Source organism: Emiliania huxleyi (assembly GCF_000372725.1).
Source record: "Emiliania huxleyi CCMP1516 chromosome Unknown EMIHUscaffold_119, whole genome shotgun sequence".
Taxonomy (NCBI): Eukaryota; Haptophyta; order Isochrysidales; family Noelaerhabdaceae; genus Emiliania; species Emiliania huxleyi.
The window spans coordinates 152,890-177,592 of NW_005201403.1; the positions used below are offsets into that span (position 1 = coordinate 152,890).

The following is a 24,703-nucleotide window of genomic DNA, read 5'->3' on the forward strand; positions in this document are numbered from 1 at the left end:
GGGGGGGAGGCAGGCGGGGCGGTGGATAGGGTGGGGTGTGCAGAGGGGGGGGGGGGCTTGACAAGCGGGAGGGGAAGAGGGCCGAAGGCTGGCTGCGTGTCTGCTGGTCCCTTCCAGCTGGTCCCTTCCAGCTGGTCCCTTCCAGCTGGTCCCTTCAAGCGGCAGAGACGGGCCCCGGCGCTGGGGGGGTGGGACTGAGCCCTGTCCGTGGGGAGGGGTCGCGCTGGCGGCGCACCTCCTCTTGAAGCTCCTCCGCGCCCGCGTCTGCGCCGGCGCGCGACTCGCGAAGCGCTGCGAGCACCTCTTCGCGCTCGCGCCTGGCGGGAGGTACACACACATGGTTGGGGAGGGGCCGAGGCTGAGCGGGCTTCTGCGCAGGGGCACGGGCTGCGGACGCGCGCAGGGGAGGTAGTGCGGGGCTGCAGGAGGGGGACGGGGTCGGTCAGACGCAGGTGCAGGAGCGGCTCGTGGGGAGGTATGTGGGTGCGGGAGGCTTTAGGCTGCTATTCTCCTCGTCGCCGCCCGCTCCCTCTCGTCCGCCTCGTGCTCCGACGCAGCTATGGCGGCGGCCAGCATCGCGTCGCCCGTCGCCGGCGCGTCGGCCGCGGCAAGCGGGGTCCCGCACATCTCGCAGGCGGCGGCGCCCGGCGCGTTGACAAAGGTGCAGACGGGACAGGCCGTCCCATCACCAATATCCATCGGCTGCGGCGCGGGCGGCGCAGCTTCCGAAGGCCCGCCACCAGCGAGCGGCCGATCAAACGGCGCCCGCGGCGGCGCTCCAACAGCCGGACGAACCTTCTCCGGCCTCACGAACACACCGTGCAGAGGCGCGCAGGAGAAGTAGGCCACGCCGCCGACCGAGCCGTCGTTCCGACCCTCTGGGCCGTCAAGCTCCACGCCGACCCAAGTTCCTTCGGAGTCAAAGTCCGCCTTTCCGACGTAGCGCACCGTGCCCTCGCAGGTCCTTCCCGTCAAGCGCACGCGGGCGCCGCAGGAGAGCGGGTCCATGAGACTGATGGATGTGTCTGGGCAACGGACCAAAGAAATCGCATGAGGCCCGTGCGATTCTTTCTGCAGAAAACACGAGATCGACGCGGAGGGCGTGTCCCTTGCGCAGTCCGAATCGTTTCGGAGGGCGTTCCCTTCAAGACGTGCTATGCAGGTGCCAGGTGGAACGCTCCGCTCTCTTTGCCCCCTTTTTACTAAAGCAGATGGATGGAAATGACAAACAAATTACGTGTGAGTGTTAGAGTTGTTTGGTATTGCTAAAAATCTCTCTCTGGAAATGAACTACTCTGAGGTGGTGCGCGCCGAGCACGTTCCCAAATGCCTCAGCGTGTCGCACCGCTGGATGGTACATCATGAGGCTAATAGTTTGATAGTCACGGTTAGTGTACACCAACTCGGCCGTAGCTTTTTTTTTTACGCCGGCTTTTCCCGCCCTTCCACCCCTCTCTTGGCTTTTTTTTAGGTTTGTTCGATCTCAACAGAGATCACAAGGAGATTGAGAGATTGGCAGAATGAGTTCCGACCAAATTGGGAAACCGCTGGAATACTTGTACACGGTATCGTCACGGAGGCGCACATGGTGGCCGTCGTCGGCGGGGCCAAGGGTAAGCTTGCGACCGTCTCGTTCTGGGCCGAGGCCCTCAATGACTTTAACACCGGCTACGGGTTCGTCAACGGCACCTGCGGCTACTTTGGCAGCTTCAATGTACAGGTCGCTCACACGCGCCGATGCGAGGAGATGTCCATCAAGGTGCGCTACTCCTCCGCCGTCTTCCAGGTCCGCGCGTGGGCCGCCACCGTGCGCGGTGGCTACGTCTATGACCGGATTTCGGGCCCAAGGCATCGCCTCGACGTGTCTATCAGTGCCCCGGGCAACGCACCGGAGCGCACTTTTCCACATGGTCTGCTAGGGCAGTCCTTTTCCTCCTCGGTCCCACGGAATGGGAAGCAGGACAGTTACCCAGCCGCGGGACGCTTCGCCACTAGTGCGCAAGCCGAGGGAGCCATCGAGGGCACGGCGGCCATGTATGAGGTGGAGTCGCGCTACGCCACGCGCTTCGCATTCTCTCGCTTTGATATCGCGATGCCGACGACGCAGCTGCAGAATGACGTCGAAGCTGCCAGAAATGTGCTCCCGACCAACACAAGGTGAGCACCACGCCGCACCTACCTAAACAAAAGCAGACCCGCAACAACCCCACATGCCATGCTGGGAAGCGCAGCGCACACGGCCTTGGTACGCCCCTCCCATCCGCGGATACGTACGCACGCGAAGGGTAGCGAAGGGGAGGGGACGGGTCCATCTCGTATAGCAGATACCCTATGTATGCACCCGACGCCAAAGTCGGACTGGCTACTGTGCGATAACGCTGTCAAAAGGAGACTAGTTGCAAAAAGTCTCACGGGGAAAACCCACACTTTGGTGCAAAAAACGCTGTCACGGCCAGCTCGGCACTATCTACTCAAAAAAAGTGACATAAGTATCACTGACATTATGGACATAGAGCACCCACACTTAAGCGTTCCGCGCACACACAAGGTCCGCCTGTGTGCGCCGCCAGCTTCCCAGGGCCATAGCGCGAAAAACGAAGGAGGAGATGCATCCTAGCTGTCGCCACCGAAGGCGACTCGACGTCGCTGAGATCGGAGATCAAGCTCTGACAGGTCACACGTCGCTCCTTTGACGCCGACGTGACTCACCCGTGCAGAGCGCATCAGGACACGGTCTCGACGCGCTCGGTACGACGCCTGCGACCCGTCTCGGGTCAGGTGGCACGACGCTCATCGCGCCTGTTCCATGTCACGACGCTCATCGCGGGCCGGGGGTCCCATCCTGGGGGTGTTTTTGTCTTTGTGTGTGGGGGGATGGTCGGCGACTTACCCCGGGGACAAACAACAAACAAACCGGGGTCGAGAGCCCCTCGCCAACGGCAACGCAGACAAGCACAGCCCAGCCCTCGCTCTCTGGCTGCGCCAGCAGCTCGTAGCCGCGCGCTCTTTTGCGCCCGCAAGCGGATGCCCTCCTCCGCGAGCGAGGCGCGAAAGAGGAGCGAGACGGCCGCGACGCGAGTAATGTCGATGGAGCAGCTGTTGTAGCGAGAGGCGAGAGCGAAGAGGACGCGTACGAGGAGGTTGGTGGGGAGGTCGAGGACGGGGCGGCGGCGGCGGCGGCGGCGGCGAGCGACGGAGGCGGCGCGAGCGGCGCGTGGGTGGGGCGGACATCGCCTTTATCGTCGAAGCCAAAAAATAAAAGAAACGAATCCTGTAAGTGAGATCGCATGTGGACGTTGCTGCTCTTTGCCTCGTCCTCTCTCCTCCCGCCCGCTCCGGCTGCGTTGTTGCAGCGGCGGCGCGAGCTCCTCGGAGCGGCTGGATCGCTGCTCGGCGCGGCCGCGGCCGCTCCGGCGCCGGCGTTGGCTCTCGTCAAGGGCTCGGCGCCTCCGCCCAAGACTGGACCAAAGGAGCGCAAGTGCAAGAGCATCGACGAGTGTGAGGCGCTGGGCGAACGCGAGCGCGCCAAGGCAGCCGAGGGCGCTGACGAGACGATCGAGCGCACCCGAGGCGGCGACCGGTATCGCGACCTCGCCGTGGGGCAGGGCGGCAAGGCGGTCGCCGAGGGCGACGCAGTGGAGATCCGGTACCGCGTGATGCGGCTCGGGACCAAGGCGCGCGACGGCCTGTCCGGCGAAGGGCAGACAATCTTCTCCTTTGGGTACGGCGAAGACGAGGCGCGAGTCACGGGACGGTGCACGATGTGGTTCTAATCCTAAGCGTTTCATTGAGAACAGGACCGCGAGGGCGACACGCTGCCGGTGCGGCCGGCCTGCCCCTCGCAGCCTGCAGTCGCCGGAGCACCGCACAAGGAGTGGCTGCCTTGATCAGGTCCGGCTCGCGGGCCGCAACCTGGTCGCCGGGGTCAACGACGCGCTGGTCGGCATGAAGCCGGGCGGGCGGAGGCGCGTGCTGGTGCGCCCCGAGCGAGGCTGGCGCGACCTGACTGGCGCGTGCGCCGAGGGTACAAAGTCGCTCGGCCTCGACGCGCAGAAGAGGACGGACGCACAGTCGGGCAACCTGGTCTTCAAGGCGGACATCGGCGCCGCCATCGAGAATGAGCTCGCCTGCCAGAACAAGGTCTCCCTCCCTCAGCCACGCACCTACGGCGCAAAGGCGCGCTTCGGCAGGCGCTTCGACGAGTCACTCCTCGTCGAGCTCGACGTCGTCGGCTTCGCGGACCCGCAAAAGGCGGCGGGTGGGCTGGACGTAAGCTCGAAGGCCTTCAAGTGCCAGCAGAACCCGTTCGCCGACGGCTGCGACGACGGAGTGCCCGTCCAGTAGAGTCTCCCGCGAGACGGATATGTGAGAGGTCGAGGTTGTGGTCTGGATTCAAAAAATCGCTCCATGCCGCTGTGGCGTCGCGCTCTCTCGAGTCTGAGGATGTCGACTCTCGTCTCTCTCCGAGCCATAACAGCCACAGCGGGTGCCGCGCGGAGACGCGCGCGAGCGAGGCCGCGCCGAGACCGAGACCGCGAGAGGAGCGAGACCCGAGACGCCGCTGTGCGCTGACAGAGTAATCCTCCCGGCACCGCGCGGCACCTCCCGGGCACATGGCCGAACACACTGTAGCGCTACTCGGCGTCCCCAGCAGCCTCATAGTATGACTCATAGGAAGAGCGACTGGTCAGCGGCGAAGGCGGCGAGCGGCTCGATGAGCGACGACGAGATGAAGTAGAAGAGGATGCCGACCGCAACCTCGCGGAGGCGAGAGGGGAGCGTCGGGCGAGGGGCGGGCGGCGGCGGGGCGCGGCGCTGTGGCGGCGGCCCGGACTGAGATTGCAGCCAGCAGAGAGGGAAGGCTGTGCTTCAGCGGCCGGTGTGGGCCGGACCGAGATTGGCAGCGCGGGCAGCACTCGCTCGAGGACGGGGAGGAGGGCGAGGGTGGCGCAGAGGCCGGCCAGGACGGCGATGGCGCAGGCGGCGAAGGCGGTGATCGAGGAGAGGCAGGCGCGGCCGACGAGGAGCGAGTAGAAGACGAAGTCGCCGAGCCCGAGCTTGATGCCGTGTCCCTCGTACACCAGCCCGGGGATGGGCTCGTCCCGCTGCTCGGCCGTCTCGACGAGCACTTTGAGAGGCCCGCGGGGGGTGAGCACCTGCCGGGCGGGGAATAATACATAATAGTGTGATGTGTTTATGCCGCGAGGGGGGTGGGCACCTGCCGGGCGGGGGCTGCTGGTGACCACGATGAACTGCTCGTTCCTCCTCATCAGCCGCGAGGGGGCGAGCACCGGGGAGGGCTGCTGTACTGCCCACCGCTGTCCATACCCCCACCCTTCCCTTGCTTCTACCCCCACACCCGCCCCTGCCCCCACCCCTGCCCCTCGCCCCTCGCCCCTCGCCCCTCGCCCCTCGCCCCTCGCCCCTCGCTCGCACCGCGACGATGTCCCAGAGCGCCACCGCGCCGAGGACGCCCCACGTCGTCCACTCAGGCAGCTTGGTCAGGTTGTACGCGATGATCGCCTGTGTATACTTGTATTATTCTTATATACTACTATTGCAGCTTGGTCAGGTTGTACGCGATGATCGCCTGTGATAGTTGTATTATTCTTATATATTACTATTGCAGCATGGTCGGGTTGTGCGCGATGATCGCCTGTCGAGACAAGGCCAGCGAGTGGGTAGTGACGCGCCAGCGGGCGGCTCGGGTCCGCTCTGTCGGCGGTGATCGCCGAGATGAGCACGAGCGACGTCTGCCGCGAGCGAGGCAAGTCGAAGCCGCACCTTCAGCACCGCAGTGCGCCGTGTTGCGGCATCGCAGGTGCGCCGTGTGTTGAGCCGAGGCTGCAGGGCGGCGAGGCGAGTCGGCGCCGCACCTGCGCGCGCAGCCGAGGTCGGACCAGAAGACTGCGGCCGTCCTGTGTGAAGTACGGCGGACGTGTCTTGGACGCGCCCCTCCCGGCCGGACCAGGAGACGGCGCCGGCCGCCCAAACGGCGCAAAGGCTCCCGCCGCGGCGAGGACGGCGAGGTCGGGGAGGGTTCCGGCCGGGTCGTAGGCGTCTCGCACGCCGCGGAGCAGCTCCGAGCCTGGGGGGGGCAGGGTGGGGCGGGGTCAGGGCTGGGGGCTGGGGCTGGGGACGTTGCGCAGCAGCAGCAGGCAGCCAGAGACGAAGAGGGCGCCCACGACCGAGAAGAGCAGAAAGCCGTAGATGGCCGCGTAGCAGGAGAAGCGGTACAGCAGGACGAGCCTCGCAGGGTTAGGGTAGGGCGAGGGTCAGGGTCGGGGTCAGGGTCAGGGTCAGGGTTAGGGTTTGGGTCGGGGGTAGCGTGTGGCAAGCGGCGGAGCGGGGCGAGCCCGCACGACGACGAGCTGTGTCTAGGAAGTGTGTACGACGCGCCCGCTCGTCACCACAAAGAGGAGGGCGACCATCGCGAGCGCGTTGAGCGCGACGCCGCCGGCGATGGTGGCCGCGTCGTCCGAGGAGTGCTCCTGGTACACCATGATCTCGGAGAAGCCGGAGGCGGGCTGCTCGGCGGCGTCGACCGTCTTGAGCAGGTAGACGACGATGGCCATCGTCGCGCAGACGGGCGCGAGGAGGGAGGCGACCTGCGCCGCCGGATCGAGCTCGTACTCGCCGTCGCCGTCGCCGCCGTCGCACTCGCCGCCGGCGCCAGCGCCGCCGCTGCTGCCCGCGCCGCCGCCGCTGCTGCCGGCGACGTCGCTTAGAGGCTGCGACGACAAGGCGCGGCTGTCGGCTGATGAGGAAGCAGGCTGCTGCGAAGGAGCGGCGCGCTCGACGTCGACGGACGACTCTCCGAGCTCGATGTTCTGCATTCGCGACGGCCAAATCGCGACAGAAAATAACCCGCGCAGCGGACGCGCCGCACCCAAGGGTGGCGTACGGCGTGTTCGAAGGACAGACACGATTCGGGAAGCGCGTCCCGGGAGACGCCCAGGTAAAGGATCCCAACGGAATCGGACCCTGTGGAGAAGAGGAGATACGGACAGCCTTTGGGGCGGGCATGTGGGGAGGAAAGCTGCCGAGCACGTGGGAGGTGATAGACGCGGAGATGTACGCGATACTCGCATACCTAGCAAAATGGCGAGCGCGAGCGACACGCGCAGGCGCGACGGTCTAGTACTATGCGACTGCAAACCCGCGCTGCAGCAGATTGAGAATGCGCACCGTCCGTAAAGGGATGCCAGTCCTGAGGCGATTGCTTACTATAGATCGAAGCTAGAGGCAGTGGTCTTTGTGTGGGTGCCATCGCACGTGGGAATAGCCTGCAACGCATACGCCGACGGGTGGCGACAGCATACCTGGGAAATAACGACACGGAGGACGCTCAAAAGTGGTGTGGCAGAGAGGACACAGAGAAGAGCAAGAGGGAGATAGTGGACCGACGGACGTACGGACACATGTGTCAGAGCGCGCACGAGTGGGTGTGCGAACAATTCCGAAAGACAGTGAGGCCGGGATCGCACACGGCAGGGGTGGCGGGACGGCTGTGGAGCGAAGTGGCCGTAGCCAGCCTCAAACACCCATGGGACAATAAGATGAGATTGCCAGATGAGAATGGGGGGAAGGACAGGCGAGCGACATTTGACGACGTCGGGGATCACGATGTGACGACCAAAACGATCTTGGGAGCCAGAGGGTGAGACAACAGGCCGGGGTGCCACATGGGGCACACCACAGGCGCATTCTAGAGGGGGCGCGCGACTTTGCGCGCGAGGCGGCGCAGCTTGAGAACGGCGGTGGGCGAGAAGCCGCCGCCGAACGTCTCGTGGAGCAGCAGGTTGAAGTTGTTGCGCTTGACAAAGATCGCGTCGTGGTAGAAATCGCGATGCGCCTTGACGTAGCCGTGGCCGGTCTTGTGGGAGAAGGGTTGGCCGGGCTGCCCGCGCGCCTTGTTTAGGCGGCGGGCCTTCTCTTCAGTGTTGCCGAAGGCGTAGGAGTGGCCAACGGAGGCGGGCGTGCCGCCACTCGAGGCGTTGCCAACGCCCGTCGAGGAGGTCTTGAGGAGGGGCGTCCAGAGCTTGACTTCATTTACTTCATCGCATCCTCCCGGTCCCGCATGGGGCTCTGCGAGGTCGACCTTGTACATGTACCCCTCGTTGTACTGCCGGGTGAGCTCTGGTTTCTCCTTGTCGCCGTGCACGACCGGCGCGTTGGCCGGGGCGCGCATCGCGTCCGCCCAGGCGGCGAGGACGCCGTCGTGGGGCCGCCGGTGGTGGGCCTTGTTGTAAAGGTAGTCTCCACAATCGCACAGAGATGCTACGATTGCGATGACTGCTGCTCACAATCCTTCGACTTCTAGGATTGAGAGCGAGGCTGCTCTCAATCCTAGCCGTCTAGAAAAGAAGGTTCACCCACAGTGTAGTCGTGTTGTTGATGTTGTGTCGTGGACGTGGTGTGAGCACACAAGACTAGCAGAGTGCACACCTGCCTTGGCGGGCGAGGGTCGTAAGAATCAAAGCCGCTGTGCAGGGACCGTAAAATGAAAAACTGCAGCGCTCGCTTTTCCTGCCATGTCCAGGACGCTATACCCCTCCCCGCCTCGTCCGTGATCGGCCCGGCCCGCCCGGTCCGGGACGCGATGAAGTGGCTCGTGCTCGCCACTGCCACCGCCGCTGCCACCGCCGCTGCCGCCACGGACCCGCGTCGTCTGCAGTGGGAGGACAACTGCGTGTACAACTGTCCCAACGAGGCGTGGCCCGTGGCCCGCCACACCGCACTCTGGGCACGCCCGTGAGCTGCACCGGCCTCCCTCGTGCGCAGTGGATTGACGACGGCGCGTGCGACCTGGAGTGTAACATCGAGGCTTGCAACTGGGATGTGCGTGCCCGCTCCCCGCCCGCGTTAGCCACCGGCTGGCACACGAGCTGCGGCTCCCGCGCCTCCGCAGGGCCGGGACTGCTTCCACGACGCGAGCGAGTGCTTCGAGCAGTCGAACGGCGCTGATTACCGCGGCAAAGTTGATCACACCAAGTCTGGAAGGACCTGCCAGGTGAAGGGGCGGCCACCCCACCCTCCCGCAGAGGACTCACAGACACACAGCCGAGGAGCTTGCGGTCCGTGTCTCTCCCCGCGGCGCGACCCTCTATAGCGTACCGATGCTCCTCCCCCTCCCCCCCCCCCCCCCTCGCCCCCGCAGGCTTGGGCCGAGCAGATGCCGTGGCACCACACCATGACCGTCTTTGACTACCCCGACGCTGGCTTGGGCGGCCACAACTACTGCCGCAACCCGACCGGCCGCGAGTCTGGGCCGTGGTGCTACACGACCGACTACCCCGACGTGGAGTGGGAGGAGTGCGACGTGGGGGAGCCGAAGAAGTGAGCGCTGGAGAGAGAGAGACGTCCATGACAAGCCCCTGTTGCCTCACCCGAACACCTCACACGCTCGGTCATCAGCCTCCGCTCGCCATCCCGCGGCCAGGTGCGACGCCAGCGAGCCGAGCCTGATCGCATCGGCGCAGACCCGCGCTCCCGCGCAGTACGCCAAGCTGGACGGACGCACGTACGCCAAATGTGAGGGCACGTACAAGCGCTCGGACGACCTGATCCAAGGCAAGCCGATCTGGGACCGCATCGACCCGGACAGCTCGCGCTTCATCTTCTTCTGCTCGGGCAAGTGGCGTGTCACCGGCTCGCAGTGGCGCGAGGGCCTGCTCGCTGAGAACGGCGGCTCGTGCGGCTCCTTCATCTCCTCCGACGATGGCGCTGCGGAGTGGTACGCGGCAAAGTGGGATGGCGCGGGCGCCGTCGCCGCCGCCGTCGCGGCGCCCTCGGACGGCCTCATCCCGCTCAAGCTGCGCGAGGGGTGAGTTCGGCCGAGATCGCGAGATCGAGCGAGATCGGCCAAGGCCATCCGAGATCGAGGGAGATCGAGCGAGATCGAGGCCGCACAGCATCACCCGTGAGTGTCTGCGACCGTCACAAGGGGGGGTTCCTCTCCTCCCCCCATCTTCACAGTCACAGTCACCCGCGCCTTCCCTCACTGCCGTCCATGTGGTGCGTTCGCGCAGGGCCGACGGGCACGTCAAGGAGCTAGAGGTGGTCTACTACGTTGCGAGCTTGCCGCCGAGCATGCAGGGCGTCAAGGCGCGCGCGGCCCCCCCTCCGCCGCCCACGCCGCCGCCCACGCTGCCGCCCTCTCCGCCGCCGCCCTCGCCGCCGCCTCGGCGCTCCCGAGTCGACCCGAGGTGTGACCCCGAGGGGATGCGAGACTAGGTGGTGCTGCTGCCGATCCAGGGAGACGCCGACCTCCTCCTCTCCTTCAGCGAGCCGCGTCCCACACGCTCCTCCGCCACGTGCGACCACAACCCCCTCCCCGCTGCCGCCGCAACCCCCGCAATCACTTCCTCGCTGCCCGACTCGCCTCTGGGTGTGTGACCGGCGTCTCCTCACTGCGCTGGCTGCTCGTGCTCAGGTGGCTCGACGAGTCGGTCGGCGTCAAGCAGTTCACGCTGCCCGCCTCCTCCGAGTTCTTTTGCGGCCGGAAGCCGAGCGAGGACTTCGACGGGCGGCAGCAGGTCGCCGTCCCTTTTCCCTCCTCCCCTCCCCTCCCCTCGATTCACCTCGCCCCTCCGCCCGCAGCGCGCCACGCTCACCGCCGCCACTACCGTCGCCGCCACCGAGGAGTGCGTCGACGCGGCGACGCCCGGGTACTGCCCCTCGCACCTCAGCGTGTGCGAGACGCTGCTCTGCCCGAGCTGCCTGCTGCCAGGCACCTCGGAGACTAGACGCCTCTCGGACGCCTCCCAGACACCTCCTAGCCGCCCCCACCGGCGCTCTCGCCCGTGCCACCCTTACACCCCTCGCCCCCTCTGGCAGGGCTGTGCGACTACACCTGCGGCTTTTGCAGCGTGCCTCCCCGGCCGCCCCCGCCACCGCCGCCACCGCCGCTTACCGACGAGGAGGAGTGCAAGCTGCACATCGGCGTCTCTGGCTTCGAGGAGGGCGACTTCAAGCTCTTCCTGTACAACTACACGCAGGACGCGGCCAACGCCGTCGCGGGCGGCGACATGATGGACTACGACGACTTTGTGGCCACTTCGTGCTCTCCGGGCTGCGACGACCTGCGCCTCGGCAACGCCGAGTGCGACATCGCCTGCAACACGACCGAGTGCGTGTGGGACGGCGGCGACTGCGGCTACGACGGCGGGTACGGCTTTGAGGACAACTGCGCCACCGCGTGCCCGGTGGCGTGGATCGGCGACGGCTACTGCGACGAGGCGTGCTACAACTCGGCGTGCCAGTGGGACGGCACCGATTGCACCGCCGACAGCGGGTGCGCCGACGGCTGCATGCCCAACTGGATCGACGACGACGAGTGCGACGAGCAGTGCAACAACGAGGCGTGCGGCTGGGACGGGCACGACTGCTCGCACGAGGCGGACGAGTGCTACACGGACAGCCGCGGGATCGACTATCGCGGCCACGTGGCGGTCTCCGCGGCGGGCCACCAGTGCCAGGTCTGGTCACACCAGACGCCCAACGCGCACACCAAGACCGGCCTCGCCTTTCCAACCTTTGGGCTCGGAGGGCACAACTTTTGCCGAAACCCGGGCTCGGCGGAGATTGGGCCGTGGTGCTACACCATCGGGGGCGCGCGCTGGGAGCTCTGCTCCGTGCCGCCGCCGTCGGACAAGTGCAATGTCGTGCTCACGACATTGGAGGCGCAGGTCACCGAGGGCGACGTCACTTATGGAGTTGAGGTGTTCCGCCTGACAGAGGAGGATGCGAATCATCACCGGCCGTGGTGGCTAGTGCCTTACGAGAGGCACGACACCGATGCGTCTGCCTTCAGTGGCGCCGGTGTTATCCTCGGCATCGTCGCCGCAACGATCGTCCTTCTGCAAAGTATCTTTTGGCGGCCTTCCAGTCCGACTTTCAAAGCTCTCCGCGTGGCCTCCGCCGCCGTGGGGGCTGCCGTTTGTGTGATCGCCGTCGGCTTATTTGGCCTGCAGATTGCGATTGGCGACGGCGTCACGCCTGATCTCCTCGCCATCATGGCTTGCGGGCAAGTTGGCTGCGCCTGCCTCGTACTGGCCACCACGGTCCGAGTCCCCCTCGGGTGGCGCCGGCTGGCGGGCGCGACCTCAGTTCTGTCTCTGAGTGCGGCCATCTTGATGTTGGCCCGAGACGTCGTCTTCTGCGCCTCGCACCGTGGCTATTGCGTCACGGAGGGGATTGCGGACGCCGCGCTCGCCGTTGCCGCCGTGCCTTGGCTGCTGGGCGTGGTCTTGACCACGCATGCCCTCATGTCCAACGATGAAGGGCCTTTGGGCGCCACGCAAAAACTACTCCCGCTGGTCGCTGCCAAAGCTGCCGAGCGGGGCGCCGCGAGTGGCACGCTAGTTGTCGGCGGCACCCAGACAACCTTCCCGCCCTTTTGGCTGGCATCCCCGACCGCACCCCTGAATGTGTCAGAGGTGGTCCTCGTGGCCAACATGATTAACGAGGGACATGAGAAGGAGTGAGTCTTCGTCTGGCCGAGCTGTGCGGTCTTCTGTTGAACGGAACGGTGGATTAATTCCGGCCTGTCATCAATTGGCCTTCTCCAGGGTGCCGAATGCCTTCAGTGGCCACACCCTCGCCCACGCGGAGACCGTAAATGCCAAGTGTTTCACTAGTACGGAGACCACCGGCAACCGCGACTAATCGGACGCACCGCAACGAACGGGGCCGTAGATGACGTAGATGGCATTGGGCCAATCCTTGAGTGGGCGCTGAACACTAATTGTGCGTGAGGGTGGATGTGTACTCGGAATGAGGAGTGTCTGATACGTTGTGGCAGTCTAGCGTGCGTGCAGCGGTGGCTCAGAGCCAGCTCTTGTCTGTCTGGGTTGCAGTATCGGGAGACGAGTTCCCCGTGAAGGTGCCGCAATATCCAATCTTCTTAAAATCCCTGTGTAGTGGCGGCGTGGCCGGCGTGCCGTCCTCCTGCCAGCCGCATATCCGCATCCTCCCTCCCAGCGCTCCCTGTAGACGGCGAGGCGTGCGGCGCGTCGGTGGTCCGTTCCATCAGCCGCGCGCAAGCCTCGTCGCTGAGGCGCGGCGGCGAGGAGCCCGCGCTCCACTCGTGGAGGCAGCGCGCCGAGGCCGCGTGCCGGACCAGAGCCGCGAGGGCGGTGCGCGCCCTTTGCTCCCCGACGCGAGCGTCTCGACGTCGGCGAGGATTGAGCAGCTTGGTGTCGCGTGCACGCGCGTGAGGCCGACGTTGAGCCGCCGCTCGTCGGCGAGGAAGCCGACCACACCGACCACACCGCGGCAAGAAAGAACCTTTAAGGAGGGAGGGATGGGAGGACGGCACGCCGCCACCACACAGGGATTTTAAGGAGAGGAGTGAGTGTGGAGATTTGTTTGAGTGTGGTGGGAGAGAGAGAGAGAGATCTTCTTCTCTAGTGTGTGTGGTGCTAGCCGTCGCCCACCCTCGGGCGTCTACTTGTGAAGAGAAAGCGGTACAAAAAATAACCGCACTCTCTCACGTTACAAGGGACATTCTGCAGAGATGCAGGGAGTAGCACTTGGAGCACTTGGAGTGCAGTTGGCAGCCTCACATCCAGGGCCGGGGAGCTAAGAAGCGCACCCAGCGGGCCGGATGATCGGGATCGGGTTGGCTTGCGGGCAAGAGAGCCCTAGCCCTGGGGGTGCGCGTTCGCAGGGAAAGGGCCGTAGAGTAAAGACGGGTCTCCGAGGGTTGGCTCCGCGCTCCGGGTTTCCCCTAGCAGCGGAACGCCCCCTCTACTCGGAGCTATAATGAACACCAGACATGCACACGACACGCACTCTCACACGACGTCACCGCTCAGGGCCCCTTCGAGCGGGGTCCCCATCCTCACTCCGGCGGAGGCTCCCCTCTCCTCTGTCAGTACTTGGAGCACTTGGAGTGCAGTCATTAACCGCACATCCAGGGCCGGGGAGCTAAGAAGCGCACCCAGCGGGCCGGATGATTGGCATCTGTGCGGCCAGATCTTTCTTTCGACAGGACAGGCTGCCAGCAACAACGTCATCGAAGCGCCCTCGGTGTGAAGCGGTACGCGGTACGGCCACAATCCTACACCGCGCCGCTGGGCCTAATCCAAGCCAACTACATGCGCACCGTTCGCGCACGCAGCGCACTTATCATCATGTCCGCTCTCCTGCTGGCAGTCGCCGCAACGGATAGCGAGGTTGACTGCGGCGCGATGCGGACAAAGGAGCTGCGAAAGTGGCTGGCGGCTCGAGGGCTCAAGTGTGAGGGGTGCGCGGAGAAGGCCGACTATGTGACGCTGTGTGAGCAGAACAAGGACGCGCCGCTGCTGCCGCCCGAGGAGCCGCCTGCGGACGCCGGCAAGGGCAAAGACCAGAGCATCGAGGACCTGCTCGCGTCTATGAAGGGGATGCCAGGGATGGAGGGCATTAAGATGTTCACGGCGGACGACCTGAAGAACATGAACCCGGAGCAGATGGGCGCGTCCATGGGCGGGCGCGGCGGCCGCAAGTCGAGGGCAGAGTGGCGAGACGAGCTCGTCGACTTTTACTCGAGGTATGGGCTCGACGACAAGATCGCGGGCGTGGACGCGGCGCTGGACAAGTGGAAGGGGAGGGAGAGCCGCATGTTCGACGCGCTGTACAAGAAGTACGACGTAGAGATCCGCGCAAAGTCGGACGCCGCCGCAAAGGACGAGGTTTGACGCCTGTCTTCAATGGCGTCGGGATTTCTGCAGCAGCGCGAGAGCGCGCGAAGCGCGAGGTCCGAGGACGCTCGCTCGTCTACTCTCTTGTACACAATACTCCGTATTACACTCCCTCACCCCTCTCCCGGCACTCTCGGCCCGGGACTATTGCCACCCGTGTGTCGTTAGACGTTACCCCCGATCTGTCACGCTGTCATCTTATGAACATTGAGCACACTCTCTCCACACCTGCCGCGCCCGCGGCCCCCCGCGCAAGCCCTGGCAAAATTTCAAAGGCGAGAGCCCCGGCTTGCCAAAGCCGGGGCGCGGGGCGGCGCCGCCGGACTGGCTGAGTCGGAGACGCGGCCGAGAGTTCTCCGGCCGCGGCCCCTCAGGCGGAGGAGGGTGTGCCGAGGCCCGTGACGTTGAGCGTGAGATCACCCACTGCCTTTGGCGTCAGGTCGACCTCGAGGCCCATCGCGCGCATTTTCGCCTGCACCGCCCTCGTCACCGTGCCCTTGGCCTGGCGGGCGTCGCCTGGGCGGCGCGGGGGCGAAGAGGCCGGTGGCGCGAGGCCGACGGGGCTTGTTGCCGCGAGGGTTCCGGATGTGAGAGGGTGGGGGAGGTGTGCGGCGCGTGGTGGCGTGTGGCGGCGTGTGGCGTGCGGGTCTGGGGCGGTGGCGATGGCGGAGGCGGAGGCGCCACCCTCAGAGAGCAGGGCCCCTCTGCTACCTCTCCGCTGCCTCTCCGCTACCCCTCCTGCTGCCTCTCCGCTGCCTCTGAGCTGCCTCTCTGCTACCTCTCGCCCCAGAGGCGGGGCCCGAAGGAGGAGGGCAGCTGGCAGTGCGCGTGGTTGACGGCGAGGTCGAGGCACGGGTTGGAGGCGGAGTAGCCGAGCGCGCGCGTGAAGATGTAGAGGAGGACATTCTCGCCGCCTACTCTCGGCCAATCTCGGCTGATCTCGGCGGATCTCGCGTGGAGATGCAGAGGAGGACATGCCCCCGCCCCACGCGTTCTGCGGAAAGTCAAACAGCGAGAGGTGCGCCTGGAGGGGCAGGGCGGCAAGCGGCAGTGAGGCAGCTGGGCAGCAAGGAGCGGCGCAAGCTCTGTGGCGGAGGACTCCGCAACCGGGCGGCCAGCGGGCGGCGGGAAGCGCCAGGCAAGCCCGCGCTTGCAGCCCGCGCTGGCGGCGCAGCGCCGGCCGGGCGGCGGAGCGCCGGTCGGGCGGATCGAGGGCGGATCGAGGGCGGGAAAGTGTGAGGAGTGCATGGGCGAGGGGTCCGCTCGCCTCGGAGAGCGGAGAAGCGAGGGAGAAGACATACGCGTCGTAGGAGCCTACACCATTCTCTCTCCTCTTCTCGAGCTCATTCTCTTCTTTGGGGAGCAGACACACGCGTCGCAGGAGCCAAAGTTGATCTTCGAGCAGAGCGTGCGCCGCCACACGCCGTACGACGGCCCGCTCATGTCGCACGTCCGCTGCCCCCACGCCGCAGGCTTGGCAAACAGCTTGCCCTTGCCCTGCAGTAGCCTCGACTTGCCCTGCAGCCGCCTGCCCTGCAGCCGCCTGCCCTGCAGCCGCCTGCCCTGCAGCTGCCCGCCGTCCGCTGGCGCGCCGGCGTCGGTGAGGTTGAGGAGGCCGAGGGAGGAGGCCGCCTCGGCGCTTCTGCGCACGTCGTAGTCCGTCCGGCGGTGGTAGCGGGAGAGGAAGTACGTGTGGCGGGCCGGGAGGCCGGAGGTTGCGAGCTCGGCCCACCGCCCTTCCGGCATGAGGTACACGTCCTGGTTGAGAAAGACGACGGTGCGGCCGACGAGGTGGCGCGAGGCGTAGGCGAGGTACGTCCGGAAGGAGGGGCGCTCGGCAATCCCGACGACGTGCAGCATGTGCTTCCGCTTCTCGTACCAGCGCAGCCTGCTGAGCAGCGCCTCCACGGGCGGCGCCTCTGCGACGAGGAGGTGGAGGTCCGACACGGCGGCGTGGAGCACATTGCGCCGGAGCACCTGCGCGGGGCACGCAGGCTTCCTCAGCCGATGGCGGCCGAGGCGGCTGCATGCCGCCGCCGACACCTCCAGCAGCTCGAGCTGACGTGCATGCACGTTGACCCACTTGACGCACGGCTTCCGGCGGCTCAGGGCAGCTCGCTCGGGGCAGATCTGCAGCGTGTTGCCCCAGGTCGGGCCGTAGAACCACTGCATCGTCGTGAGGAGGGAGAGGCCGCTCCGCGCTTCTGCGGCGGGCGTCGCCACGGATGTGGCAGCGCCACCCATCGGCCAGAATCGATGAGCAGTTAAGGCGATGTTTCTCTTCTTTGCCAGTCCGCGCCAGTCCGCGCCCTTGTCGTGCCAGTGTGCTGTGAGAGAGGCTTGTATCTTAAGAATTCTCTTCTTTTTCAGTGTACCTGTGTTAGTGCCAGTGCGCGCCAGTCCCGTGCCCAGTATTGTGCGAGGGAGTTTTTTTGGAAAATTCTTTTTCAATGTACGTGCTTTTTTGAGCTTAGCCTTCGATGTTATGTACGTACTTTTTTTAGCTTACTGGGACAAAAGAGAGAGGGGGTTGTGTTCTCTAGGCCCCTAGGGGCCATCACACCCATCACACCACAAGTTTCTCCGCGCCTTGCACGACTTGCCGCCCCTCTCGCGGCCGCAACGACTGTTGCCGCTAGCCCTCTTCTTCGTGGATGGCCACCATCGCCCTCGCCCTGCTCTCTGCCGAGGCGTCGGCGCTCGTCTCCACGTCGCACAACGGTAGGTTTGCGCCGGCGCTCGGGCTGCGCCGCGCCGGCCCGCTCTTGAGCAGCACGGCCGCGGCGCTGGAGCTGCAGCGCAGCGCCGAGTCCACCGCCGACGCAATCCAGCGCAAGCTGGCGAGGATACGCGAGCTCCGCCCGACGGAGCAGTCGCCCGAGGTGCAGCAGAAGCTGTGGGAGTCGGCTGGGCTGCTGCCGATGTACAAGGTGTCTGGCTCGGTGACCGGGGAGCCGTCCTTCACGCAGCTCTTCTCGCACGAGACGTGGAGCGCGTACACGGGCAAGTCGCCGTTCCGCCGCTGGCTGCGCACCGGCGTGACGTGGCGCCACTCGACCGTCCTCGCCTCGGTGTGGCCGATCTGCCTCTCGCTCTCGCTCTGGTCCTTCTGCGTCGCCTCGCTGCCCGCGAGGTTTCTGCCGCGCACGTCGCCCCTGCCGCTGACGGCGATGGGCTCTGCGATCGGGCTCCTCCTCGTCTTCCGCGTCAACAACCTGTACGGCAGGGTGGCCGAGGCGCGGCTGCTGTGGGGGAGGGCAGTCTTCCTCTGCCGGCAGGCGGCCGAGACGCCTCCGAGACACTTCTCAGACACTCCCCAGACTCTTCCCTGCCGCTCATCGTCCCCGGCCCTGTCAATGGGTGATGAAGTAACCTCCGAGAGTGGGACCAGCAGGCGGCCCAGACAGTCGCGACGGCTCTCCTCTTCGACCGCAGCCTGCCGGCGGAGCGAGCGCCCGCCTCGCACGCAGCCGCGTCTAAGGTGTGCCGCTACCTCGCCGCCTTCCCCTGGGAGCTGAACGCCAAGCTGACGGGCAAGGGCGACGGCGTCGGGAAGACGCGCGGCTTGCGGCCCGGCGAGGACACCGACATCCTGCGCGTGCTCCTGCCTGCCGAGGAGGTGGACTTCATCGGCCAGGCGCGCTCGCGGCCGCTGCTGCTGCTCGGCGCGATGCGGAGGCAGCTGCACGCGCAGCTCCGCGTCGGCGCCGCCATCGCCCTCGAGGCGCGCCGCAGGGCTGCCCCACGCCCACGACACGCCCACGCCCCCCTGCGCCCTCAGGCACGCTCCACCCGATGGTCTACCGCAAGCTCGAGGAGGCGACACCGCCCGGCCCCTCCCGCGCACCTCGCCACCCTGCTCCGCCCTCCCCTCCCGCGCACCTCTCGCCACCCTGCTCCGCCCTCCCCTCGCCGTTCCTCTCACCCTGCTCCGCCCTCCCCTCGCCGTTCCTCTCACCCTGCTCCGCCCTCCCCTCGCCGTTCCTCTCACCCTGCTCCGCCCTCCCCTCGCCGTTCCTCTCACCCTGCTCCGCCCTCCCCTCGCCGTTCCTCTCACCCTGCTCCGCCCTCCCCTCGCCGTTCCTCTCACCCTGCTCCGCCCTCCCCTCGCCGTTCCTCTCACCCTGCTCCGCCCTCCCCTCGCCGTTCCTCTCACCCTGCTCCGCCCTCCCCTCGCCGTTCCTCTCACCCTGCTCCGCCCTCCCCTCGCCGTTCCTCTCACCCTGCTCCGCCCTCCCCTCGCCGTTCCTCTCACCCTGCTCCGCCCTCCCCTCGCCGTTCCTCTCACCCTGCTCCGCCCTCCCCTCGCCGCCGCAGGACCTCAAGGAGCTCGACCTCGTCGTGGGCGGCTGCGAGCGCGTCTTCTCGTCGCCCGTGCCGCCGACGATGTCTCGCCACCGTCCTCCGCTGCACTGCCTCTACGCCGCCCACGACCCTTCCGGCACCCTTCCTGCAGGTCGCGGCATGTGATCCGCTGCATGCTGCTCTGGCTGCTCGGGCTGCCCGCCGTGCTGGCGGGCAGCATGTCGCCGGCGCACATCTCGCTCTGGGTCTTCCTGGTGAGCTACATCTTCGTTGGCATCGAGGAGGTTGGGGTGCAGGTCGGGCACCGAGCTGATGCGTCGCCCGAGAGGAGTCGAGATCAGCCGAGATCAGCCGAGATCAGCCGAGATCAGCCGAGGTGAGCCGAGGTGTGGCGTGCAGGTCGAGCAGCCCTTCGAGATCACGCCGATGACGCGGCTGTGCAACGTCAGCACGCACCTGAGGAGGAGGAGGGCAGCGTGGCGGCGGGTTGCCTTCAGCGCGACGAGGACTGCTCTCTAGGTCATCATGCTCAACCTCGAAGAGGCCCTCGCGATGCCGCCGCCCGCCGAGGCAAGCGAGCAGGGGGGCGGCGCAGATGAATGACACAGCTCACAGGCGGGGTCGCCTTGCTGCTTGGGTGCGCGCGCCTCGTGTCTGACCAGCAACAGGACAAGAGTCAAGGGAGCGCTGAGCGCTCTCTGGGCGCGTGCTGCGCGCGCGGTCATCGCCCCCTCCCCATCAGTATGGTATCCAAAATCTATTTCATTTCGGTCCCATGTCGTTCTGCTTCTGGCATCTTTCATTACTTGCATCATTTTGCATATGTGCATGCACATCGCGTGTGACACGTTAGCAATGCGTGCCCGCACATGTGTGCATCTCGTGCATGCAGAGTGTATGTGTCATGCGGGGATGTGTGTCGCGAAACGCGGCATGGGAGTACGTCAGTACGAGCAATCATCAGACTCACAATTCAGAGACAGATGACAGACACACCCGGCCTCAGTGCATTGCGTTGAACTGCAATACGACGATTCGAAAGAGTGTCACAATCAGTGTGTGCGCCAGCGCCTCCCCTTCCACCTCTCGCGCCCGTTCTTCCGAATGCGCCCCCATAATTACGCGCCGTCGCGGTTGTCAGTGCGCGTTCCGGCCGGGCACACTCCCGCCTCCGACCACTGGCCCCTATTTGGCCGCCGGCCCGAGCCGGCACAGCTTCCACTGCTGGCAACACTCGAACGTGCGCATCGCCGCTTGCAGCTCGGCCGACGCGCCGCCCGCCTCGGCGCGCACGGCCGGCCACGCCTCGCACTCGCCTACACTCGGCGCCATCTCGTGTGCGTGTCACCTCGGGTCCTCTCGTGAGGTGGAGGGGGCGGGAGTCGGGCGGGCCGAGGAGAGGCGACCACGCCGGCTGCGCCTTTGCCCGCGCCGCCTCGCGCTCGAACATCTGCCCGCTGCGCAGGTGGTGCGAGACGACGAAGCGACTCGCGTCCATCGCCCCGTACGTGGCGTCTCGCATCGCATCGGAGACCTGTTGTTGTTGGTTGACTCGTACTCAGCGATTGAGTGCCAATCACAGCTCGCGTCTCGCACCGCGCAAGAGGCCTACACTCCGCCACGCACACGCACCACTCGCTCACCCGGAGGCGAGGCCGCGCGCTTCACCGCGGGGGAGAGGGCGGGGCGCCGAGAGGAGGGAGAGGGACAGGTTGGCCGAGCCGAGTGCGTAGCCCAGCGTCACGTCCGAGTAGCCGCAGTCCTACCGCCAGTCCACCCCACCCCGTCAGGCTGTAGGGAGGCCCTCTGGCAGAGCGGTGCCTTCCCCGCACCGGCAGCGGCACCCAATGCTGCGGCCTCCCTTGCGTCGCCCGCCCCTTCTCGACGAGCCCCGCCTGTGAACAGCGTCTCTTCACACCTCCTGCTGTGAACAGGTGCCCCGCCCCTTCTCGACGAGGCGCGCCACGTGCGGCGAAGACGCGAACCAGTCGCCTAGTGTCGTTGTGGTCATCGCTGGTGGTAGTGGTGTGGGATGCGAGCCCGCCTAGTCCTCGCCAGGACCTAGCCCGCCCCTCTCTCCACGCCCGCGGGATGTGATCTCGGCTCATCTGCGCTCATCTCGGCTCATCTCGGCTCATCTCGCCCAAGTCTCCGCCCATCACCGTCAGGGCCCCGACCACGAATGGAAAGGGGCCGTACACGCGCCGCTCCTTCGGGCAGCCGTGCCTGTGAGAATGGCACACCAGTCAGCATCACAACATTCTCACCATCAGGAGCCCCTCCCGGCATGCGTGCCTCCGCGCGTGCGCCGCGCCGACCGGCCCCGCCTACAGAGGCCGTGCCTCGGACATGTCGTGGACATGTCGTGGACACGGGCTGCCATCGGGCCGACCAAGCCCGCCGACCAGCCGCAGTGCCTGGAAGGGTAACACACGGCTCCTGATGTCGTTACAGCATCCTTTCGAGGCCCGCCACCCACCACAGCACCTCCACTCCTCTGTCACGAAAGAGTCGTACTGGAGGTAGCCTAATAAAATAAATAATGGTAAGTAAATAAAGAATAAATATTTATTAGAGTCGACTGGAGGTGCCTCCGTACACGCGCGGCAGGCCCGCCGCCGGCCGGAGGAAGGAGGCGAGCCTGTTGCTTGGATGAGTTAGGGGTGGCTGTGAATGAGTAGGCCCGCCGGCCGGCCAGAGGAAGGAGAGGCGGGCCTCGCGACGTCGACGAACGAGTCGTCGTCCGCCTTTAAACAATCACAAACATGCTCATACTCGTCATCATCGTTCTTCGTCACGCATCATCTGCATGAGGAGTCGTCCGCCTTTGCGTAGAAGGAGGCGCCCGGGTAGGCGACCGGCGCGTGGCGGAACCACGCGAACAGCTTGTCGATGCACGAGTAGATGCCGCCCGCCTCGTTGAAGTCGGACGCGTCGACGACGGCAAAGTCGTCCTTCCCGACGCGCCGCCGCTCGTCGTCGAGCTGCTGCACGTCGCGAGGCGAGAGGCCGCGCTTGCCCACGACGAAGCGAATCAGCGCCGGGGCGCCGACCTGCAGACGTACCGGGGCGGGCCGTCAGTGGTGGGCTGCCTTGGCGCCGGGCAGAGGAGATGCCCTCCGCCTCGGCTGCTGGCACGAGCACGGTCTGGCGGATCCACTCGCGCGTCTTTGGCGTACGCGGATTGGTCACGAAGCCGAGGACCAGAAACGTGGGCGGCGACTCCTGAGCCGCCGCGTGGGCCGCGCCTCGCCTCCGCCGCCGCTGACGGTGGAGACGGTGGAACACCCGGCGGCGCTCGCTCAATAGGCTGCGCTCCTGCGCGACGGCGTTCGAAACATCTTTCGACAGCACGCCCTGGAGCTCCCCAACCACGGAGGCAAGGCTGTCGGCCGGCATGCTGTTTTGGCGCAAGCAAAAAAAACTCTTCGCGCAGACCCGTGTTTACTTTAAGGCTTAAGCGAGAAGCGGCGAGAGACTGCGAAGAGAGATAGGAAGAGGCAGACTCCCTAGGGTGGGCGACGGCTAGCGCATCACACACCTCTCCTTAAAATCCCTGTGTGTGTGGTGGCGGCGTGCCGTCCTCCCATCCCTCCCTTTGATCTCCCACACACAAGCATCAAGAACCCGATGCTCCGGCTCGACTGTGCCGGCACACACTGCCTCCTCGCGCCTGCTGCCAGCAGCCGTCGCGGCCCGTGGTGCACCAGAGAGAGAGGTCGACGCGTTGCCCCCGCCGGCGACCCCGCGCGCTGTGCCTTTTAGGACAGGTGGGTATATTTATTTACCAGGAAAGTGCCGTGTTAGGTCGTGCGCAAGCGTCAGCGTACATTCCCTCCCAATTTATTTAAAAAAGTACGTAAGAGCCACATACATTGAAAAAGTGGTACATGTACTCAGGAGCGTCCTGGAGGTACTCGAGACTCTTTCGAGGTCTCGTGAAGAGGCTCGACAGTGTGACCTTCCTCGCTCCCGCCAAGCCTCCCAACGGCCGCGATGGACCTCGACCAGGCTCTCGGCATGGTCGAGCTCGATCGCCTGTGCTCCTCCTCCCGCTCGCAGCTGCACGAGGCGCTCGTCAACCTGCTCCAGTCGCAGCAGCCGGCGAGCGCGAACCTCTCGATGGCGACGCGAGCGACGCTCGGCAAGCGCGGGCTGGGTCAGCTTGAGGTGGCCAAGGGCTCGCTCGACATCGCGAGTGACCTCTCCGCAATGGTGCTCGGGCGGACGCGCACAGCGCTCGCCGATCTCGAGGCCGCGCAGTCTTCGATCGCCGACGCCGACGCCCGCGCCATCGCCGCCGAGGCGGCGGCGGCGGCAGCTCGGTCTCGGGCCGAGGCGGCGGTGGCGGATCAGACGGCAGCGCTGCGCGCCGCAGTGGACGATGCCACCAGCAGGGCCGCGGCCGCCGAGGCGCGCGCGGCGGCCGCCGAGGCGGCCGCCGCAGCTGCGGTGCGCGAGGCGGCGGCCGCGCGCGAGTCGGCGGCCGCGAGCGAGGCGTCCGCCACCGGGCGCCTGGAGCTGGACGCGCAGCTGGAGCGGGAGCGCGGTGTGTTGGCGCGGCTCGCGGCGGAGAACCTCCTCTTTGTGAAGCGCCTCCAGCAGTCCGAGTCGGCGCGAGCAGAGGCGGAGCGCGAGCGCGCGGAGCTGCAGACGCGCTGGAGGGAGCAGACCGAGGAATGGTTCCGGCGAGCGACCGACGAGCTGCAGTCGCAGCTGCTGGTCGACTGGGGCACGTCGGGCGCGGTCGCGGCCGAGCTGCAGCAGGCACGCGAAGAGGCGGCCGCGGCGGCCTCTGAGCACGCACGCGAGGTGACGCCGCCGCCACCCGCCGCCACCCGCCGCCACCCGCCGCCACCCGCCGCCCGCCGCCACCCGCGGTGGCGCGAGCTGTCCCCTCCCCTCTAGGCTGCGGGCGCGGCGGAGCGAGAGGCGGCTCTGCGCAAGGCGCTCGACGCAAAGAGCGAGGAGCTGGCCGGCGCGTGGACGGAGTCGGGCGCGGCGCGCGAGCGGTGCGAGCAGCTGCAAGCCGAGGCGGAGGCGCGGGCGGAGGAGGAGGCGGCGGGGCGCGCGGAGCTGCGGGTGGCGCATCAGCAGGCGAGCGAGGCGCGCGCCAGCGAGAGCAAGCTCCGCGCCGTGGCGGACGACGCGACGGTCGAGGTGACGCGGCTGCGCGCGAGGGCGATCCGCACGACTTGTTGAAGACTCATTCGATCCACGAACCACTCAACAGGTGATGCGGCTGCGCGAGAGGGCGATCCGCGACGAGCAGGCGCCGGCCGAGCTGCGATGCCATCCCGCTCCATCCGTGCCTGACACTGTGAATGGCGATCAGGCGCTGGCCGGGCTGCGCGCGTCGCTGCACGGTGCCGAGGAGAAGGCGCGCGTGGCGCAAGCGGTCTCGCAGCGCGCGCGCGCCGAGGTGTCTGGCGAGCACAACGCGCTGCTCGAGGCGCAGGCGCGGCTCGACTTTGCCGAGGAGGAGACGAGGTCGCTCAAGGCGCGGCTCGACGCGGCCGAGAGAGAAAAGTCCTTTTTGCTCGCCGCGTGCAACCAGGGAGGCAAGGCGGAGCGGCTGTAGCAGAGCGCGGTGCGCGCACCCGCGCCACGGCCCCGCGGATCCGCGCGTTACGGTAGACGCGAGAGCGGTGAAGGGGCACAGGTGGTATCCGTGCAGGGAGAAGGGGGGGAGACGTGAGACCACACCGCGA

The 24,703-nt window shown here is 66.6% G+C and overlaps 11 protein-coding genes across 11 annotated transcripts; 5 read left to right on the forward strand and 6 right to left on the reverse strand.

The window, feature by feature from the left end:
• Positions 1-308: 308 nt before the first annotated feature.
• Positions 309-1,018, reverse strand: EMIHUDRAFT_361800 (hypothetical protein). The gene has a single exon (XM_005790697.1). The coding sequence runs from the start codon at positions 1,006-1,008 to the stop codon at positions 496-498; it is 513 nt and encodes a 170-aa protein (XP_005790754.1). The 5' UTR covers positions 1,009-1,018; the 3' UTR covers positions 309-495.
• A 2,329-nt stretch (positions 1,019-3,347) lies between these two features.
• EMIHUDRAFT_440166 (hypothetical protein) lies at positions 3,348-4,414 on the forward strand. The gene is made up of 3 exons (XM_005790698.1): positions 3,348-3,737; positions 3,798-3,821; positions 3,892-4,414. Exons 1-3 carry the CDS (start codon positions 3,657-3,659, stop codon positions 4,342-4,344), a joined length of 558 nt encoding a protein of 185 aa, XP_005790755.1. The 5' UTR covers positions 3,348-3,656; the 3' UTR covers positions 4,345-4,414.
• Positions 4,390-8,536, reverse strand: EMIHUDRAFT_454700 (hypothetical protein; the record flags this gene model as incomplete). Its single annotated transcript, XM_005790699.1, has 6 exons — positions 4,390-4,758; positions 4,893-5,156; positions 5,437-5,523; positions 6,393-6,608; positions 6,868-6,984; positions 8,498-8,536. 6 exons carry the CDS (start codon positions 8,534-8,536, stop codon positions 4,669-4,671), a joined length of 813 nt encoding a protein of 270 aa, XP_005790756.1. The 3' UTR covers positions 4,390-4,668.
• A 66-nt stretch (positions 8,537-8,602) lies between these two features.
• EMIHUDRAFT_313149 (hypothetical protein) lies at positions 8,603-9,343 on the forward strand (the record flags this gene model as incomplete). Its single annotated transcript, XM_005790700.1, has 4 exons — positions 8,603-8,722; positions 8,785-8,841; positions 8,912-9,013; positions 9,161-9,343. The coding sequence occupies 4 exons, from the start codon at positions 8,603-8,605 to the stop codon at positions 9,341-9,343; spliced, it is 462 nt and encodes a 153-aa protein (XP_005790757.1).
• Positions 9,344-11,393: 2,050 nt separating this feature from the next.
• EMIHUDRAFT_454702 (hypothetical protein) lies at positions 11,394-13,510 on the reverse strand. The gene is made up of 3 exons (XM_005790701.1): positions 13,497-13,510; positions 13,266-13,290; positions 11,394-12,990 (listed from the first exon to the last, which is right to left on the reverse strand). Exon 3 carries the CDS (start codon positions 12,131-12,133, stop codon positions 11,780-11,782), a length of 354 nt encoding a protein of 117 aa, XP_005790758.1. The 5' UTR covers positions 12,134-12,990; positions 13,266-13,290; positions 13,497-13,510; the 3' UTR covers positions 11,394-11,779.
• Positions 13,511-14,159: 649 nt separating this feature from the next.
• On the forward strand, positions 14,160-14,902 carry EMIHUDRAFT_361805 (hypothetical protein). Its single transcript, XM_005790702.1, is given in 2 exon segments — positions 14,160-14,851; positions 14,865-14,902. The coding sequence occupies 1 exon segment, from the start codon at positions 14,382-14,384 to the stop codon at positions 14,682-14,684; it is 303 nt and encodes a 100-aa protein (XP_005790759.1). The 5' UTR covers positions 14,160-14,381; the 3' UTR covers positions 14,685-14,851; positions 14,865-14,902.
• Positions 14,903-15,057: 155 nt separating this feature from the next.
• EMIHUDRAFT_109437 (hypothetical protein) lies at positions 15,058-16,931 on the reverse strand (the record flags this gene model as incomplete). Its single annotated transcript, XM_005790703.1, has 3 exons — positions 15,058-15,189; positions 15,525-15,601; positions 16,058-16,931. 3 exons carry the CDS (start codon positions 16,929-16,931, stop codon positions 15,058-15,060), a joined length of 1,083 nt encoding a protein of 360 aa, XP_005790760.1.
• A 410-nt stretch (positions 16,932-17,341) lies between these two features.
• EMIHUDRAFT_224720 (hypothetical protein) lies at positions 17,342-19,595 on the forward strand (the record flags this gene model as incomplete). Its single annotated transcript, XM_005790704.1, has 5 exons — positions 17,342-17,934; positions 18,057-18,387; positions 19,005-19,075; positions 19,144-19,246; positions 19,512-19,595. 5 exons carry the CDS (start codon positions 17,342-17,344, stop codon positions 19,593-19,595), a joined length of 1,182 nt encoding a protein of 393 aa, XP_005790761.1.
• Positions 19,596-19,775: 180 nt separating this feature from the next.
• EMIHUDRAFT_440168 (hypothetical protein) lies at positions 19,776-20,626 on the reverse strand (the record flags this gene model as incomplete). Its single annotated transcript, XM_005790705.1, has 4 exons — positions 19,776-19,816; positions 19,869-20,308; positions 20,385-20,526; positions 20,601-20,626. Coding segments are annotated over 3 exons (511 nt in total), but the record flags the coding sequence as incomplete, so codon positions are not given.
• A 224-nt stretch (positions 20,627-20,850) lies between these two features.
• Positions 20,851-22,401, reverse strand: EMIHUDRAFT_361808 (hypothetical protein). The gene is made up of 9 exons (XM_005790706.1): positions 22,116-22,401; positions 21,814-22,045; positions 21,708-21,735; positions 21,584-21,633; positions 21,480-21,519; positions 21,394-21,409; positions 21,288-21,319; positions 21,136-21,218; positions 20,851-20,984 (listed from the first exon to the last, which is right to left on the reverse strand). The coding sequence occupies exons 1-9, from the start codon at positions 22,389-22,391 to the stop codon at positions 20,905-20,907; spliced, it is 837 nt and encodes a 278-aa protein (XP_005790763.1). The 5' UTR covers positions 22,392-22,401; the 3' UTR covers positions 20,851-20,904.
• Positions 22,402-22,988: 587 nt separating this feature from the next.
• EMIHUDRAFT_224723 (hypothetical protein) lies at positions 22,989-24,573 on the forward strand (the record flags this gene model as incomplete). The annotated part of the gene is made up of 3 exons (XM_005790707.1): positions 22,989-23,207; positions 23,526-23,804; positions 24,226-24,573. The coding sequence occupies 3 exons, from the start codon at positions 22,989-22,991 to the stop codon at positions 24,571-24,573; spliced, it is 846 nt and encodes a 281-aa protein (XP_005790764.1).
• Between the last annotated feature and the right edge of the window lie 130 nt (positions 24,574-24,703).